This window comes from Sus scrofa, chromosome 1 (assembly GCF_054392235.1).
Source record: "Sus scrofa isolate SSC_HxYL_T2T_F1_AM1 chromosome 1, Sscrofa_HxYL_maternal_Yorkshire_Landrace_v2.0, whole genome shotgun sequence".
NCBI classification, from domain to species: domain Eukaryota; kingdom Metazoa; phylum Chordata; class Mammalia; order Artiodactyla; family Suidae; genus Sus; species Sus scrofa.
The window spans coordinates 176,143,228-176,162,882 of NC_139383.1; the positions used below are offsets into that span (position 1 = coordinate 176,143,228).

The 19,655-nt window shown below is 41.1% G+C and overlaps 2 protein-coding genes across 20 annotated transcripts in view; one reads left to right on the forward strand and one right to left on the reverse strand.

Annotated features, from left to right (window-relative positions):
* The window catches only part of AAGAB (alpha and gamma adaptin binding protein), a 308,159-nt gene that overhangs the window by 203,386 nt on the left and 85,118 nt on the right, over nucleotides 1-19,655 (reverse strand). The window lies entirely within an intron of this gene.
* Nucleotides 1-19,655, forward strand: part of IQCH (IQ motif containing H) — a 237,670-nt gene that overhangs the window by 140,200 nt on the left and 77,815 nt on the right. For all 17 annotated transcript variants that reach the window (XR_014817110.1, XM_084978737.1, XM_084978733.1 and 14 more), the window contains one exon: nucleotides 14,310-14,430. Coding sequence is in view for 16 of the 17 variants with exons in the window: in XM_084978737.1 (XP_084834863.1) it covers nucleotides 14,310-14,430 (121 nt within the window). In the remaining variant the exon portion in view is untranslated. The remainder of the gene's footprint in view (nucleotides 1-14,309; nucleotides 14,431-19,655) is intronic.

Consider the following 19,655-nt stretch of genomic DNA (forward strand, 5'->3'; position numbering starts at 1 on the left):
CTACAGCTCCGATTGGACCCCTAGCCTGGGAACCTCCCTATGCCTCAGGTGTGGCCCTAAAATGACAAAAACAAAAAGCAAAACAACAACAACAAAAAAAACACCTCCACTCCTCCTGGCCCCCATACCCTTGACAAACCAAGCTGAATCCATTTAGAAAAGACTTCTTGTTTAAAAGTCTGGAGCAGTGTTTTCCCTCAGAACCCTGCCCTTGTGGCCTGCTGTCCTTGTGGCAGATTTTCTGCTTTCTATAGAGACTTGTGGAAAACACAAACAGCCCTGGAATGCAGCAGTTATTGCTCTCAAATTTCTTCCCTTTCATGGCTGATGGGGGAGCTGCTCTCCTATTGCCAGCAGGGTAGAGATATGAGGGCTGTCAGTACACACGCCTCAGAATTTCAGAGAAAGGTGGTCTGGCAAATCCCTAGGATTCAGCTTGCAACCTAACTGCTTCATGTACCTATTTATGTGCATGGGTGATGAAAGTGAGTTTTAGATATCACCCATTGATTGTTCATAGAGTGACAAACTTCTGATGTCTTTCATGATGTGATACCCTAGCATGATCATTTTGGTGAGCCTGTAAATTCTCCCAAAACTTAAACAGCCTATCTTCACAATCAGAGTAGCATCAAAATTATAGGCCAATATCATTGATGAACATAGATGCAAAAATCCTCAACAAAATATTAGCAAACCAAATACAATGATATATCAAAAGAATCATACACCATGATCAAGTGGGTTTATCCTAGAGAGGAAAGTATTTTTCAATATCTGCAAATCAATCAATATTATACAGTGTATCAACAAACTGAAGAATAAAAACCATGTCATCTCATTAGATACAGAAAAAAACTTCTGACAAAATTCAACACTCAAGTGTTCCATTGTGGCACAGCAGAAACGACTCCGACTAAGAACCATGAGGTTGCAGGTTCGATCCCTGGCCTTGCTCAGTGGTTTAAGGATCCGGCGTTGCCATGGGCTGTGGTGTAGGTTGGAGATGCAGCTTGGATCTGGCATTGCTGTGGCTGTGGCAAAGGTCGGCAGCTGTAGCTCTAATTAGACCTCTAGCCTGGGAAGCTCCACATGCCGCAAGTGTGGCACTAAAAAGCAAAAAAAAAAAAAAAAAAAAAAAAAAAATTCCACACCCATTTATTAAAAACTCTCCAGAAGGTGGGCATAAAGGGGACCTATCTCAACATAATAAAAGTATATATGACAAACCCACAGCTAACATCATTCTCAGAGGTGAAAAGCAGAAAGCATTTCTGCTAAGATTGGGAACAAGACAAGGATGGCCACTCTCACCACTTTTATTCAACATAGTTTTGAAAGTCTCAACCACAGCAATCAGAGAAGAAAAATAAAAGGAATCCAAATTGGAAAATAGTAAGTAAAACTGTTACGTTTGCAGATGACATGATACTATACATAGAAAATCCTAGATGATACCAGAAAACTACTAGAGCTCATCAATGAATTCAGTGCTGCAGGATACAAAATTAATACACAGAGATCCCTTGCATTCCTATATATAACAATGAAAAATCAGAAAAAGAAACTAAGGAAATAATCCCACTTACCATAGCATCAAAGAGAATAAAATACTTAGGAATAAATTTACCTAAAGAGGCAAAGATCTATACTCTGAAAACATAAGACACTGATGAAGGAAATCGAAGATGACACAAACAAATGTATACTATGTTCTTGGATTGGAAGAATCAATATTGTCAGACTAACTATACTACCCAAGGCAAACTACAGATTCAGTTCAGTCACTATTAAATTATCAATGGCATTTTTCACACAACTAGAAAAAAAAATTTATAAATTTACATGGAAACACAAAAGACCCAAATAGCCAAAGCAATCTTGAGAAAGAAAAATGGAACTGGAACAATCAGGCTCTTTGACTTCAGACTATACTACAAAGCTATAGTAATAAAAACATTATGATACTGGCACAAAAACATAGATCATTGGAACAGCACAGAAATCCAAAAATAAATCCATACACCTATGGTCAATTAATCTCTGACAAAAGAGGCTAGAATATATAGTCCTTTCAATAAGCAAAGATGGGAAAACTGGATAACTACATCAAAAAGAATGAAATTAGAACACTCTATAACACCATACACAAAAATAAACTCAAAATGAATTAAAGACTAAAACATAAGACCAGACACTATAAAACTCTTAGAAGGGAACATACTCAGAACACTTCTTTTGACACAAATCACAGCAATATCTTTCTTGATCCACCTCCTAGATAATGAAAATAAAAATAAACAAATGGGACTTAATTAAACTTAAAAGCTTTTGCACATCAAAGGAAACCATAAACAAAATTAAAAGACAACCAACAGACTGGAAGAAAATCTTTGCAAACAAAGCAACCAACAAGGGATTAATCTCCAAAATATACAAACATCTCATACAACTTTATATCAAAAAAACCAACCCATTTAAAAAATGGTCAGCAGATCTGAACAGACACTTCTCCAAAGAACACAGACAGATGGCCAAAAATCACATGAAAAGATGCTCAATATCACTAATTATTAAAGAAATGAAAATAAAAACTACAATGAGGTATTCCCTCACACGAGTCAGAATGGCCATCATCAAAAAGTCCAGAAGCAATAAATGCTGGAGAGGATGTGGGGAAAAAGGAACCCTCCTACACTGTTGGTAGAAATGAAAGCTGGTGCAACTCTATAGGGAACAGTAGGGAGGTTCCTTAAAGAACTATATACAGAAATATCATATGATCCAGCAATCCCATTCCTGGGCATCTATCTGGAGAAAACTATAATTCAAAAAGATACATGCACCCCAGCATTTGTTGCAGCACTATTTACAATAGCCAAGAATTGGAAGCAACCTAAATGTCCACTGATAGAGGACTGGATAAAGAAGATGCAGTACATATACACAATGGAATATAAGCCATAAAAATGAATGAAATAAGGCCATTTGCAGCAACATGGATGGACTCAGAAATTATCATACTAAGTGAAGCCACACAGACAAAGACAAATATCATGAGATCACTAATATGTGGAATCTAATAAAAAAAATGATACGAAAGAAATTACAAAACAGAAACAGACTCAAAGATTTCGAAACCAAACTAATGGCTACCAAAAAAGGAAACATGGGGAGAGGAATAAATTAGGAGGTTGGGATTAACATATACACACTACTAAACCTAAAATAGGTAAGAAACAAGGACCTAACAATTTCCCTGTGATTAGCACAGGGAAATCTACTCGATATTCTATAATAACCTATATGGGAAAAGAATCTGAAAAAGAATAGATAAATATATATGCATAGCTGATTCACTTTGCTATACACGTGAAATGAACACAACCTTGTAAGTCAACTATACTTCAGTAAAATTAAAAAAAAAAAAGCAAGCAAAAAAAAAAAAATTGTATTAGGAGTTCTCTGGTGGCCTAGTGGTTAAGGATTTGGTTGGCATTGTTACTGCTATGGTTCGGCTTTGATCTCTGGCCCAGGAACTTCTACATGGCTGTGGGCAAGAACAAAAAAACAATGTATTTTGTACCTTATTTCTTGGATAGGCAACCGCATTTTTCTTTTCTTTTCTTTTCTTTTTTTTTTTTTTTAGCCTCCTGTTCCTGGTTGACATGGTAAACTTCCTAACTTCCTTTTAAGCACAATGAGGTTTGGAATGGGTTAGTATGAATAAATGAGCATTCGGCATATATAAGAGGTGGTCAGGCTTTATGGGTTCCATAGACTTGGCATCTGAGGCTACTGGGCAGGGGTGGGGAGCCATGGCCAAATCACTTCTGCTCTCCAAGCCTCTATCTCTCCAACTATAAAGAGAAATAAGATTAGTATCTATCTCCAGGGGAGCAGTGATGAGAATTGCCTACCAACAGACTTAGCAAATGACTTCAAGAAATGCTATTTATGGAGTTCCCATCATGGCTCAGCAGAAAAGAATCTAACATCCATGAGGATGTATGTTCAATCCCTACCCTTGCTCAGTGGGTTAAGAATCCGGCGTTGCTGTGAGCTGTAGTGTAGGTTGTAGACGTGTCTTAGATCTGGAATTGCTGTGGCTGTGGCATAGGCTGGTGGCTACAGCTCCAATTCAACTCCTAGCCTGGGAACCTCCATATGCCTCGGGTGCGGCCCTAAAGAGACAAAAAAAAAAAAAAAAAAAAAAAAAAAGACAAGAAAGGAATGCTATTTGTTATTAATATGACCATAAAGTTGCATTACAAATAAACTGCAGGTAATGTTGAAAGAGCACATAAAATGTAATCTTTTTATTGTGATTCAGAAGGTCTTTTAGCATGTTGGATGCTTCTAGCATATTGTTCTATGCATCAATTATCATTATATAGGATTGTGACCATTGAAGATACATAATGTTGACCCAGGTGTGCCCACCAAATGATTTTCCCAGACAATGCCTTTAAAAGAATAAACCTTGATAGCAGCCTGGTTTCTTATCACTTGAAGATAGAAAATGATTCCAGTCACTTAAACTTTCTACATGCTGAATAAAAAGGCATTGACCTGATAAAGTAGAGATTTTTCTGACCACATGATTGAGACCTGGATGCTTCATTTTCTGGTTCCAGTTGGAATCTTTTCTAATTAGTGCAGCAGCACGTCACCACAATCATTGGAAAGTCTTAATCATTTACATATTTTTCCTTATCTCTGAAAATGACTTAGAATGTTTTCTTCCAGTTGAATGGTTGTTTTCATGAAGCTGCCAGGGCTGGGTCTGAGGTGCTTTTCTGTGCCTGAGGAAGATGACAGGAGAAGGAAAATTGCCTCCCAAAGTTAAATGAAAGCTGGGTCCCCCTTCCGAGGACCTATAATAATCAGCTATACAAGCTGTTGGTTTGTGTGTCCTATTGATTTAATATGCTTCTAATCAGTACATAAAGCTATGGGCCTGCAGTGTTAATTTTTCATATGCTTACAAAGTACCCTTTGATTTTCTGTCACACGTTAATTACAGCGTTTTGCCATTAAATAGGAAGCTTTGTGTAAACTAATTACTAGGTAATCATTGTCTACTGCAAGCGTGCTGTTTGTACCTTTTATTTTATTCTAAAAATGCACAGATCTCACAGTCTGGAAACGCTCTACCTTCCAGCCATTAGCTCTCACTAATTCATAGCATTATTGTGGTGAGAGTGTAGGAGTTGTAATTGTTGTGGTATCAGAGCTGTTAATTACCGGAGTAAACAGTTGAAATGGTGCCAAGGTCTATTGTACAAGGCAGAGAAAAGGAGGTTTAAATGTTACTCCCACCATCTGGGGACTAGGGGAGAGGCAAATGCTTGAGAACAGCAGTGAGGCGCTATCGCCGCCTCAGCTCCAGGGTTGGCGGCCATATGGATCCGGAATATTTTGAATCAATTGAATTTAACTGCCAGTTTTTCGCAATAACAGCGTGGAAGGAAGGAATAAAGCAAAAGATGAGAGGAAGGAGAATTGTTTAGTGTTTGCACATCCAGGAAGACCCCGCTGAAGTTCCTTTGGAAATATCTACTTTGCTGAAAGCCATAGAGCAGGCACAGATATTTGGAACTGATTCAGATTTGGGTTTTATTCTTCTCCGCCGGCGACTGCGCCATTCGCTTCTGGTCGTCTGTCCTTCACGCCCCTTAGTGAGAGAGGGATGCCCTTGAGAAGACCCAAATTTTCGTGTAATTACGGCAGAGCAAACAAAAAAATCCTCACTTTTGGAATTCACTGATTTATTGCCCTGGTATTTTAATGAGCATGGTCTATAGAAAAAGAAAACAATAATAAATACATAGTGTTATCACATCCGCCTCAAATACATACATCTGTACCTGTAGAAATATCAAAGAAAGTACAGACTCTAATTAAGAAAGGCAGATGCTTGCCTATTCCTTTTGTATAAAAGTAAAATATAAACCCTCCTGATAGTCTCTAATTTCATTTGACAAATTCACCCCTCTTCCCCCCTACTTGAATGAAAAATCAAGTCTAAAGGGCACATGTGTTTTCTTTCGTTTGTAATTCTCAACTAAAGAGCCTTTACAACATGTGAAATTATCTCAACCAGTGTTATTTCTCTAACTAGAAAGAAGGAAACCTATTCTTGATAATAATAATTGGGGCCACTTCTACTTATGGTTGATTTTTAAACTGCATGGTTTCTGCTTTAAAATATTGCATGATCTTTAAAAGAGTCATGTTTTTACTTGATGTCACTCATGTTGAATCTAATTGCCCTTAAGCCCATTTTCCAACGTTAAAAATATCTTTTAAAAATCTACCACTTGCTGCTGTAACTACTTTTTAATATCATTCCCCCAAACATGAACATATTCTTCTTTTTTAAACCACCCTGGATTATTTATTTTTAATTGTTCCTTTAGCAGATGTTGGAGTAATCCAGGGTATAGTGTAAACAACTCCTTTAAAGAGAGAGATCACAGACTGCCACACACACCATGAACCAAGGGCAGTGACTGTTGGGCTTTTATGACAGTGGCTTTGGCCCGCGGGGGGAAATGTTTCTGCTTTTGTGTGTGTGCAAAGTTCAATTAAGGATTTCAAGAAATGCTTAATCTTTATCTATTGAAATCCCCAGCATGCAGTGCGATGGGGTGAGCCTGGAAAGAAAACCATGGTCCCCCATGGAGAGGGGAAAAAAGAAACAGCAGTTTAAGAGCTGGAAAGTTGAAAGGGAATGAGCCTTTCTAGTGCGTCTGGTTGGGGTGAAGCAGTTGTGCTGAGCTTTGGAATGGAGGCACAACATATGTGCCTCGGTTGGACAAAACGCTTCTTGAGTCAAATCAACTGTTAGGCCTGCATGTTGGTGCAAGGTGGAGGCCTGGATAATGAGGGACAGACTCCTCGAGAAGTAGTGAGTGGATAATGCTACATAAGTATGGAATTATATACCGCATTTTCACCATTCTGTTTAATGAGAGCCGCCACTGCAGCGAATCACTTGCCACACAGCCGAAATGGGCCATTAGCTATCAAGGGAAAATTGTCTTTGCCGCTTTCAGCAGATGGAGCAAATATTTTACAAAGCAATTTTACATACCAAAAACATTTGTGTGCCTTGGTAATGTTGGCTGTTTTACATTATGTTACCTTCTACAGCAGCATAATTTTCCATCTCATCGAAGGCAAAGTTGGCATTTTTGATTTTTAAATTCTCAATTAACAATTAAACATGGAGTATTAAGGCAGTCCTTAAACTTTAAGTAGGTGTGGGAAGTAGTTTATGACTTGCTGAAGACATTTTCATTTTTTCTTCATCCTCTCAGCATATTTTTGCACTCTAAAGAGGGACTACTGCTAATGATCTTAATGGAAAGGAATGAGTAAAAACTTCACTACTGATTACAGAATGCAAGTAACCAATGCATAGGGTGATCAGGGCACTTGCTGGCTGAAGTGTCCAGCATGGATTGTGGATACATGGTTGGCCCATTCATTTGTATCGATTTAAAAAAATATTTTTTTGGGAGTTCCCGTCGTGGCGCAGTAGTTAACGAATCCGACTAGGAATCATGAGGTTGCGGGTTCGGTCCCTGCCCTTGCTCAGTGGGTTAAGGATCCGGCGTTGCCGTGAGCTGTGGTGTAGGTCGAAGATGTGGCTCGGATTTGGCATGGCTGTGGCTCTAGCGTAGGCCAGTAACTACAGCTCTGATTCGATCCCTAGCCTGGGAACCTCCACATGCCGCGGGTGCAGCCCTTAAAAAAAAAAAAAAAATTCTGCAACCCATCACATGCAGAAACTCCCAGGGGAAGGGTTGAAACTGAGCTGCAGCAGTAACAGAAATTCCTACTCAAAATGGCTTTTAAAATGTAGAGAATTTATTATGTCAACTAACTGAAAATCCAGAGATTGGCTCTAGAATCAGACGAGGCTTAATCCAGTGGCTCAGTATCACCAAGGACTTACTTTCCATCCCTCCTCCATAGTGTACATAATGTCTTCTCCACTCTAAGGCTGGCTGTCCCCAGGGTTGCAAGATGGCTGCCAGTGCTCCTAAAACTTGTCCTTGGTCAAGTAACTCCTAGCACTTGTCCTTGGTGAAGGTAACAGGAAGAGAGAACATCTCACCTGGCAGCATTCTCAGCATTCTCCAAAGAGCATAAAGCTTCATACTCAGAAGGCCCTAGCACATGCTTCCTAACACTTGATTGGCCTAACTAGGTCATGTGCCCCTCCAAACCAATCATTGTGGCCAGAGTATGCCTTTGCTAACCAGGGGCCTACCCTTGAAGCTGAGGCTGAAGTCATTCTCAATCACTTGCATAGCTAAGAAAGGGGTAAGGGCTGTTACCAAGTCATGGATATCATTACCTAGAAGGAAGGGACAAAGATGCTGGGCAGCCAACAACAGATGTCTGTTCATTCTACCATTTTTTGTAAATTTGACAGCATAGACTTAGCATCACATGTCAGATCTAATCTCACTCAGATTGGCCATCAGTGCCCACTGATGGCACTTACAGCCTCAGATCCCATTGCACTATATAGCATAATGGTAGCAACTGGATATGAATCCCAGTTTGCTACTTCATGGCTGTGTGACATTAAATGTGGATGATAACAACTACTTCAGAGAGTGGCTTTGAGATAATAAATGTAAAACCCCTGGCACAGACTTGACACATGGTAAGCTTTCAGTAAGAGTGAGCTATTGTTTTACCTAAAAAACGATGGTGGTAAAAAGTGTCCTGTGTAGGCAAAGTAATCTTCCTAAATTCACCCTCAAATTAGGAATCCCTACCTTCTATCTCTATGCCACTAGCCAATTCAAATCTTGAGCACCTTTACAGAACCCACACTTTCCCTGTGAAAGAGGCAGCAGGGCCGGTGGAGAGCACTCCCCCCAGAGCCAGAGGCAGCCAGAGAGCACCTGCAGTCTCACTGCGGGAGTGTAAATGCCCCACCTCCTCTTCTGTTAAGGAGGCAACTGTCACATGGCCTCATTCAACACTGACAGCCTTACTTAGTTTTTAAAGTCACTGTCTTGCCCTTTTGGTCTTATGTCACCTTCCATTCCTCCATTTAAGGATATCAGAGGGCTCTATAAAGCAGAATCATCTGGGCAGATTCCCTGGTTTCTCTCTTGACCACCACCAAACAATGTCTGGTGTGAGAGATTAGAGGTGATTAGCCAAGACGTTATTTTACTTAATTCACCACTGCAGATCCAGCAAAGAAGCTTCTGAAATAAAATGTGTATTGGTGGGATTAATATTTAGAGCATCCTAATTTGTATTCATTCTTCCTCCTTACTCATCTTCCCTGATACACACAGACACACACACACAGACACACACACACAGACAGACACAGACACAGTCATACACAGACAGACACACACACACACACACAGACACACACACACACACACACACACACTAGAATGTACTTGGGAGAGTTAACTCTCTAGAGTTTGGAGTAGCTTTAGACATTGAGGGAAATATTAAATTGGATATGCTAGCAGCTTCCCCTGAGATATCCTGAATTTCCTTCAGTCAAATATCTCTTCCTTCAAATTTATACTTTTTTGATAGAAAAAAGAGAGAGAGCTGAGAGGCAATCCAGGCTTGATAGGTAAGAATCTCTGGGATGTACTGCTCAAGCTGATGGAGGCCCTGTGCTTTGTGCAGATATATTGGAACCCTCCAAGGTCATGACCATCATTGATACACTTTGAGGGGTAAATATACGTACTGGACAAGTGGTGACAAGGCTGTGCAGTAGCACAGATGTGGCTCAAGTTTCTCCTGGATAGGAATTTCTCTAGAGCTATTAGCACCACAAAGACCAGCAGCTAATGTGCAATCATGATGGAATGAAGATCTGGAATTGACTTTGTTTTCCAAGAAGTAACGGATATTTTTCTAACATTTGTTTACCATCAACAAGATCTAGGAGTTCCCATCGTGGCTCAGTGGACATGAATCTGACTAGTATCCATGAGACGCAGGTTTGATCCCTGGCCTCACTCGGTGAGTTAAGGATCCTGCATTGCCATGAGTGCTGGTGTAGGTCGCAGATGTGACTTGGATCCTGCATTGCTGTGGCTGGGGCAAAGGCCAGCAGCTACAGCTCTGATTTGACCTGTAAGCCTAGGAACCTTCATATGCTGCAGGTGCGGCCCCAAAAAGACAAAAAGACAAAAAAAAAAAAAAAAAAAAAGATCTATACTCTCATTTCCACACGCCTAGGATTGTTAACTCTAAGTGATCTGCACCACGTGAATGATAAACTCTCTGAACACTAGCCAGGTTCTTTGATGTGATTCGTTGAAAAGAAACTTTCTAATTACTTAGTTCACAAGTATATAAGACGGAGAATCTATGCCCCAGTTACCAATTTTTAACAGATATTCTACACACACACACACACACACACACACACACTTTGCAAAGGTAAAAGGGGAGAAAGAAGGCAAACTAGCAACGGTTCCCCCAACTTCACTGTCTTCTGTCTTCAGTCACGCATTGAAAATTACCCAGTAACCGAATCACCTAGTAACAACACAGCAAGTGATCTTACATAAGCCTCTTCACTTTAGAAGCCTCTGCTTCCCATTTGTAGAGGAGGGGGAATTATCCTGTGCAGGCCCACCCTCAGTGTGTTGGTGTCAGGACCAAATGAGATAATAGCATGAGCCTCTGTAAGTATTTTACAAATACTGTTCTGATGATTTACATGAATTTAGGGGTTTGTTTGGCATGGTTTTGTATGTCTGTGTCTATGAGCATCAGTGTATACTTAAGTTTATAGTTATAGATCTTCCCTTATCAGCATATGCCCTTAAAGTTGTGATAAACTGTGTTTGAACTATGCAAAATGATAAACACTAGGGAACAGAAACTACCCCCAAACTGAGAACTCACATCTGACATCTCTTTATTGTACTAAGGCCATTCTTAGTATAATCTTTCTATTCCCTATCAGATGCTTTCAAAATAAAGAAATAAACCGAACAGTTAACACCCCCCACCTTATTCCCTTGCATATCTTTTTCTTAGAGAGTTCATCAGGCCCCAAGCTGCCTCTGTGGGCCCCAGCATCCCCTAGCAAACATCACCCAGCCTTCGGCTGTGTACTTCTCATGATGGGACACGATTTCTGCAGCAGACTTTCCTCTAGGAAGTTTACCCCCTTGCTGTGGCTTTGTACACAGCATTAATGCTATGGATCAAGGCAGACTGGCTGGCTTTGTAAGCAGAGGCAGTGAGGGCAGCCTGACGTAGTGTCCAGATGCTTCTCAGAAGCCAGCCTTATAAGTTAATTATTGACCCTCAACATAGCATGTTGCATCTGAGGTAACACTTCATAAATGTCACCTCATTTATCTTCCCAATGCCCCTCAGAGGCAGGAATCTCATAAAATCCACCCAGGAAGAATTGTTGGTTCTTAAGTTGTTATCCCCCCAGGTGGTTCCTCGGCAGGAAGGAGCAAGCCTGTTTTGAGGTTTCATATTTTCCCTTACTCTGTAACTTCAGCTGTTAGGGGCTGGGCCCGTGTGTTTATCACTGCCAAGATTTATTCCATAGATACTGAGTGTTCCCTGTGCCAAGCATTAGGGAGACTCACCTCAAAGCCACTGACCTCAAAGCCACTTTACCTTTAAGAAGCCCCCAGGGAGCTGGAGAACATGGAGAAAGAACGCTCAACTAGGGTTCCTGGAAGAGGGCTTCCTGGAAGAGGAAGAACTAACTCAGAGAGAGTGAGGAAGAGTCATCCAGGACAAAAGGAGAAGAAGGAAGGCAGAGGAAAGAGATTAAAGTCAGGCAGTTTGGAGCAAGGCTGGGGAGGAGAGAGGTGAGGCTACATTAGCAATCAGAGACCAGGTCACAGAGGGCCTTCATGTGTATTATACTGAGGGGTTTTGACTTAATTCTTAAACTAAGGGAGATGTAATGTCAAGATTCAGGTGGCAAAGCTTTCACCTACTCTTTCTCTGCCTCCCCTCCATCTCTAGTCCCACCCCCTAACCCAACACATAAACACTTTTTTCCTTAATTCAGTTAGGCTTGACATTCTGTAATTTTTAAAATTTTATTAATGTAGTAAAACACCCATAACATAAAATTTGCCACCTCAACCATTTTTAAGTCTACAGTTCAAAGGTATTAAATACATTCATAACACTGTGCAACTATCACATTCTTTTCATCTTATAAAACTGAAACTCTGTATCCGTTAAACACTAACTCCAGTTCCCCCTCCCCCTGACAACCACCATTCCACTGTCTGTCTCTAATTTTTGCATGAATGAATGAATAAATGAATTACCTCTCTTGGTCTGTTTTGATGTAAGAGCAGATCACTGGATACATGGTTCAATACTTTTCAGAAACAAGGCAGCAAGAGCCCTTTAATCAGGGCAGAACAAAAAGGAAGTTTCCACTGTCCCAGTTGAGTGTCTGCCCTGCATAGATTTCTTCCCTGACACTGTTTCCCAAGCAGGGCGGGAACCCACAGCCGGGCTTCACAGGCCCAGCTTTAGGGCACTACATGAATCACCGACAATGGGTCTTTTTTAATAGAGTAGAATGGTTTTAACTGAAACAAGTATAAAACAAAGAAAGATGGGTTTAGAGTACAATGCTCAAAGGAGGAACCAAGAGAGAGTCTAGGTTGTTGGAACTGCATGTTCTGTGTGCTTTTTTATGATTTAGATGCCAGACCTTGGGGAGATGAGGTTATATACAGTATAGAACACAGAAAACGTAAACTGTGCAGTATCATGCGACATGGGCAAGGCCTTGGGCTTTAACGGCAACTTCCCTGCCTCTACCTCATTTTGCGAGCGGACTTCCCCAGCCCTTCTTAACAGTCATCTCCACCCCCAACAACTCCCATCCAGACTGGACTGTGCACAGAGCCATCCTGAACAAGCCTGGATGAGGGTGGGTGGTAGCACTCTCTCTCTTTCACATGGCATCTTTGTTTTGTATATCAGGCACTTACTAACCAGTGAGACTCCCACCAGGATTTTCTGGATATTTGGGAAATTATTCAGATTATTGGGACCTGCCTAGACTATATTCTCAGATATTTGTCTTCTATTGTAGATTTTCAGAGGGCACTAGACCCAGAATAAACCAGATGTTCTAAGATGCTGGGAGTAGGGAGAAGGACAATCACTTTTTAATGGCAGGGAAATTGAAAATAAATGGCCAGGCAGATTATTTCTAAGATTCCTTACACCCCACTCTCCAAAGCTAATTCTTTTCTGATTCTTCCAAATTACGGATGTTCACTCACAGATTAGAAAGTTCCCCATCAACCCAAAGTAAGCCTGAGGTTTTTCTTGTCAATGTCCCATATTTTGAATATGAATTCTGCCCATCAAATGTTTTGTGTCTAGTAACCTGCCCTCCTGCCAGCAGAAATAAAATTTGAGGAGGTGGCTTCCATCTAAAAATTTTGAGATAGTCTAAGACTTTCAAAAAAAACAAAAAAGCAAAAACAAATTGTCCTGACGAACTGAGTCTTTTCATGTCAAAAAGCTGAGTTTCTCAGTTTCTCATTCATTAGAGCGTTTCCTACTGTTTTCATTCTGACAGGAGGCTCTGTACTTTGGGGTTGTTACAGGATGATGTGGGGCCAGCCTACATTTAATCAGATGAGGATGTGATCTAGTTGGAAATATCAAGTGACTGAGGCCAGCTCCTCTCCGCCCCCACTCTTCCAACCTGTTCCCTCCTAAAATTGCATCTCTATAGTATCAGCTGTGGTTTAAGGCTTTGATCCCGAAGTTTATAACTCCTCAACCAAGGGGAAAGGGCATGGTTTCATGAGACAAAGTATCCAAGAAAGACCTTGCCAACTCCATAATTTCTCCCAGGGTCAGCTCTCTTAGGGACAGAGGATAAAAACCATTCTGGTCTAAAGGACCTTAGGGAGAAGGTAGTTGACCCCAGCTTTTACATAATGGGAAACTTAGGCCCAGAGTAGGGAGGCACAGTGCCCAAGGACAGGTTGTTGTGGGTATGAACCTGGGGTTACCTGATGCCCAGACAGACGGCTGCCTTTTGAAGACAACAGGCACAATTAGCAGCAATATTTAGGGGCCAAATCACTTTGAAATATGAAAATTGAAATGGCTGGAAAAATAGAGAAAATTTTCAAAATGGCTTTCTGACTCTGGGTAAACAGTAACCACATTTTTTTTGCCTGTTGGAGGCCTGGTTTTTAATCACTCCACAAGCAGTTTTCATTTCTGTAGTAAAATTGCTTGTGGTTCTATTTAATTTGTTTCTGCAGGAGCCAGCTTTGGTGAAGATCTCCGAGGAGCTGGCGGGCATTTTAGCACAGCACGCACAGCCAGTCAATGAGAAACGGTTCTCGACATGGAGGAAATTCCTCCAAACATTTCTCAGTCAAGGTAAATAAGACTGTAAAGCTTCTATTGAGGATTAGTCTGCACAACCTTGAATTCTAGTTCTGGGTCAATCTGGGGCCAATTTAAACACCTTGCCTCTCTTGTGTTGGTTTAGAAAAGTGCTCTTGCAAGCAGACTTTTAAACTTTGCCTAATATTTATCTTGCACTCAGCCTCTTAAGTAAACAGGAATTGAGCATACCAAGCGTGCCGTGCATAGCTCAAGATTCTGACCATATTTTTGCACCACAGACTTCTGCTGAGAGGTGGGCTTCAGAATCAGATGACCTAGGTCTGAATCTCATCCTTGACCTTGAGTAAGGTTCTTAAACCCTCACGGGGCCAGTTTCCTCACCTACTTCCCAGGGTTGCGGAGAGGATTCAATGAAACACAGATATGAAAGTTTCTACCATGGTGCCAGACTCAAAAATAAATCTTAAGAAATGTTAGTTTCTCCTTCCATTTTCTAGGAGAGTAGAAATGGTCTTACTTCCAATTCTGAAGGTAGATTTTGTTGACTTTTTTTGTCTTTTTAGGGCCACATGCACAGCATATGGAGGTTCCCAGGCTAGCAGTTGAAATGGAGCTGTAGCTACTGGCCTACACCACAGCCACAGCAATATTAGATCCCAGCCACATCTGTGACCTACACCACAGCTCATGGCAATGCCAGATCCTTAACCCACTGAGCGAGGCCAGGGACCAAACCTGCATCCTCATGGATGCTAGTCAGATTCATTTCCACGAGCCATGATAAGAACTCCTGAACATAGATTTTGTAAAAAAAAAAAAAAAAAAAAAAAAAAAAAGGATTCTTTACAGTCCTAGAGCAAAGCCAGCCTCTGTTTCTTTCATCCTCCTCCTCCCAACCTCTCCTAAATTTTCTAATGACATTAAGAGGTCAGTGAGGGAATGAATGGAGAAAATGATGCTTATCCCCAACTTGTGGAGGGCCTGTGGAGTGCTACGCTGAGGCACGCCCACCCAATGCTCCTCACTCTCTAGGAGGTCACAGTGTAAGGCAGATATTCCTGTATGCTTACCCACAGGAATGATAAGAGAAAGCTAGAAAGCTATCGTTCCACTCTATTCGCCACTGTCAAATGATGATATTATATTAACATAAGAATATAATAATATAATAACCATATTATATAAGATGATAACAGCAGCAGCAATACCACAGTGGTGACAACTGCACAATGAAGATAATATAATAAGCACAGTATATGCTTACTATGTGCCGGACACTATTCTAAGTACACACATTAATTTATTTGATCCTCCTAACAGCCCACTTTATAGAAGAGGAAACTGAGTCACAAAAGATTAGGTATTCTCCTCAAATCACTCTGTGAATATGCAGGAGAGCCAATAAAAGGCTATCCTGGGTTGTTCCAGGAGTCTTGGCTGGAACCAATGGGTATCTTTACCAAAGAACTCCCCTTAGCTCAGAGTATGAGATCATATCGGAGAGGAAAGATCTGTTGGGTGTTGGAATACACTTCAAGGAAGAGTAGGCTGGAAGGGCATATTAAATACACTGGAATGAATTATTTAAGCAAGGTGTCGGATGGCCTGTCTTCTAATAAGAATGCTAAAAAAGGATTCTTCACTGGTGCAGAAGAACAGGGTGCGGTTATGCTACATGGTCTCTAGTGTCCTTTCAAATCTAAATATCTACAACTTATAGAATTGTGATTCTACAAATTTCCACATGTACCTGCTACCAGAAAAGTAAAACTAAAAGAGTCAACCCCATGCATAAATGGAAGAAAATAAAACAAGGTGTGTACAACAAAAACATAGTTAATAATAAAGGACTTTTTTTTTTTTTTTTTTTTTTTTTTTTTTTTGTCTTTTTACGGTCGCACCTGTGGCATATGGATGTTCCCAGGCTAAGGGTCTAATCGGAGCCACAGCTGCTGGCCTACACCACCACCACAGCAACGCCAAATCTGAGCCGAGTCTGCAACCTACACCACAGCTTACGACAATGCCAGATCCTTAACCCACTGAGCAAGGCCAGGGATTGAACCCACAACTTCATGGTTCCTAGTCGGATTCATTTCCCCTGTGCCATGATGGGAAATCCAGTAAAGGATTTTTTTTTAAGTTAGGAGGGGGAGATCAGGATGATCTCAGGTCCTTACAGGACAAGAGGTTAGGAAGTTTCCAGATTTTCCAAGGTCAGCCTGCAAATCTTCCTCTAATCTATTTATTTTCATGTGAGCTTTGTAGATTAGAAAGGGTTTTCCCAGCCACTGTCTTAGATGAATTGTATAACCACAAGCTTAGGCTTGGCCTCAGTCTCCTTCATTTCTATCCTTACTGCCTCTCTTTCAGCCATGTTGTAAACAAACACAGTGCTTATTTATGGGAGGAAGAACAAACTTTATGGAGCCAATTTTATAGATGAAGAAATAGGCTTAAAGCTAGGAAGTGACTCTGGCAAAATCACACAACAAATACATGGGAAATGGGAACACAGTTAGATCCTTCAATTTTACCATGTCTCAAAAATCCAGTTCTGGTAAGTCGAGTGTTTCCAAACCTCTGCCAGCTCTGAGCCCAGGGCATACAGTAGCCCTGCAAGGCCATCCCCCTATGTTTTCTGACCCTAAGGCCACTATCTCCTGCCATCTTCCCCTACTGCCTGTTTCATTTCATTTCTATTCTCTCAAGTAGGCTTAGGGTGCTATAGATTTGATATCTACTTTGACAAAGGATTATATTAAAGGCAATACATTTTTTAAAAGAGGAATTAATTGGGGAGTTCCCGTCGTGGCGCAGTGGTTAACGAATCCGACTAGGAACCATGAGGTTGCGGGTTCAATCCCTGCCCTTGCTCAGTGGGTTAATGATCTGGCGTTGCCGTGAGCTGTGGTGTAGGTTGCAGACGCGGCTCGGATCCTGCGTTGCTGTGGCTCTGGCGTAGGCCGGTGGCTACAGCTCCGATTAGACCCCTAGCCTGGGAACCTCCATATGCCGCGGGAGCGGCCCAAGAAATAGCAACAATAACAACAACAACAACAACAACAAAAAAAGACAAAAGACAAAAAAAAAATAAAAAATAAAAGAGGAATTAATTGCTTTCAAAGGAAAAAATTAATGGTAAAGAGACTGGTCATACTGCTGAGAAGACAATACAAAATAAGTTACTTGGAAGAAAAATAATCTTGTAACTATAAAGGACAATGTGTTTTCACTGAAGCACTACCTTTCAAAATGTAGGTGATAGCTAAAGCCATAAAGTTTTCTGAATCAGAGATACTCAAAAGGTTTTTTGCTTGTTTTTGTGAATTGTGTTATTGTTGTTTCATTACCTTTATCTCACTAAATCCCCAACAACTGGTATTTAGGTACAGCACACACTAAGAAACCGCATTTGAAGAAAAGCACTTCAGGAGTTCCCATCGTGGCACAGTGGAGACAAATCTGACTAGGAACCATGGGGTTACAGGTTTGATCCCTGGCCTTGCTCAGTGGGTTGGGGATCTGACGTTGCCATGAGCTGTGGTGTAGGTTGCAGACCTGGCTCGGATCCTGTGTTGCTATGGCTGTGGCTGTGGCTGGTCCCAGGCTAGGGGTCTAATAGCTTCTATTAGACCCCTAGCCTGGGAACCTCCATATGCCATGCATGCAGCCCTAAAAAAAAAAAAAAAAAAGGGGGGGGGGGGACAAAAGACCAAAAGAAAAAAAGAAAGAAAACACTTCAAACCAACCAAAAAAGTTAATTAGTTTTCCTTCTGAAACTCAGTTTTCTTTTTCTTTTTTTTTTCGGTCTTTTGTCTTTTTAGGGCTGCACCATGGCATATGGAGGTTCCTAGGCTAGGGGTCTAATTGGAGCTGTAGCTGCCAGCCTACGCCACAGCCACAGCAACACCAGATCCAACCCACATCTGTGACCTACACCACAGCTCATGGCAACACTGGATCCTTAACCCACTGAGCGAGGCCAGGGATTGAACCTGCAACCCCATGGTTCCTAGTCAGATTCGTTTCTGCTGTGCCACAACAGGAACTCCTGAAACTCAGTTTTCTATGGGACCAGCTCCAACCACATTTATAGACATTTAAGGAAAGTACCTTTTCTATAAAGTAACAGATGGCTACATTTGAGAATTGTTAAAATCTCAGGATTTAACCATATATGCTGTTCAAAGAGACTATGGGCAGAAGTCACCTCCCAGCAAAATCTTGAAACACAGGCCAAATTTACCTTAATACTGTCAGCCTCCAGAGACTATCTTAGGAACACTTTCTTGTTTTTACTTTTAAATTATGCTATCTAATTCTTTACAAATAATATTTAAATTTCTGTATAGGGGATATATATGGTAAGATTTTTTTTTTCTTTTTTTTTTTGTCTTTTGTCTTTTGTTGTTGTTGTTGTTGTTGTTGTTGCTATTTGTTGGGCCACTCCCGCGGCATATGGAGGTTCCCAGGCTAGGGGTCTAATCGGAGCTGTAGCCACCGGCCTACGCCAGAGCCACAGCAACGCAGGATCCGAGCCGCGTCTGCAACCTACATCACAGCTCACGGCAACGCCAGATCGTTAACCCACTGAGCAAGGGCAGGGACCGAACCCGCAACCTCATGGTTCCTAGTCGGATTCGTTAACCACTGCGCCACGATGGGAACTCCATATGGTAAGATTTTTAAGTTAGGCCTAAAAGCAGAAAATACGGTTATGTAATTTTTGTGGACCTCAATTAGCCATGGCTAATGCTGTTGCTATGACCATCAAATTTGCCTCCATGATTTTTGTTATTCAAAGCAAAAGGTAAACTATGATAAATTATAAAGTTCCCATTATCAGCCTGGAGGAAGCTTACCTGTTCCTCAATAATGGCAGCATCTCCTGGCTCTGCATTTTAAAACAACCAGCTATATATAAAATCCTTTGGTTGACATAATAGTCAGTGTTCTCTTATGCCTGATAAAAGCCCTAACCTGTCAAAACTTCCAAAAGCAGTGAAGTCGAACAGAAAGAGCACTGGTTATCAAGGTACAAACTGTGGGCAGTAATTCCCCCTGAAGGATTTGCTATGGTTCTTGGGTTCATCATTTATATGATGCATGGGAACAGGCTTGATGATCCTTACATTGTCTACCTTTTTATGATCAAAACTACCATTCACTGAGTCCTACTACACACGAAGCATTGTGCTAAAGACTACAGACTCAGCTGTACCAGGAAGATTCATAACAATCTGGTAAGAGAG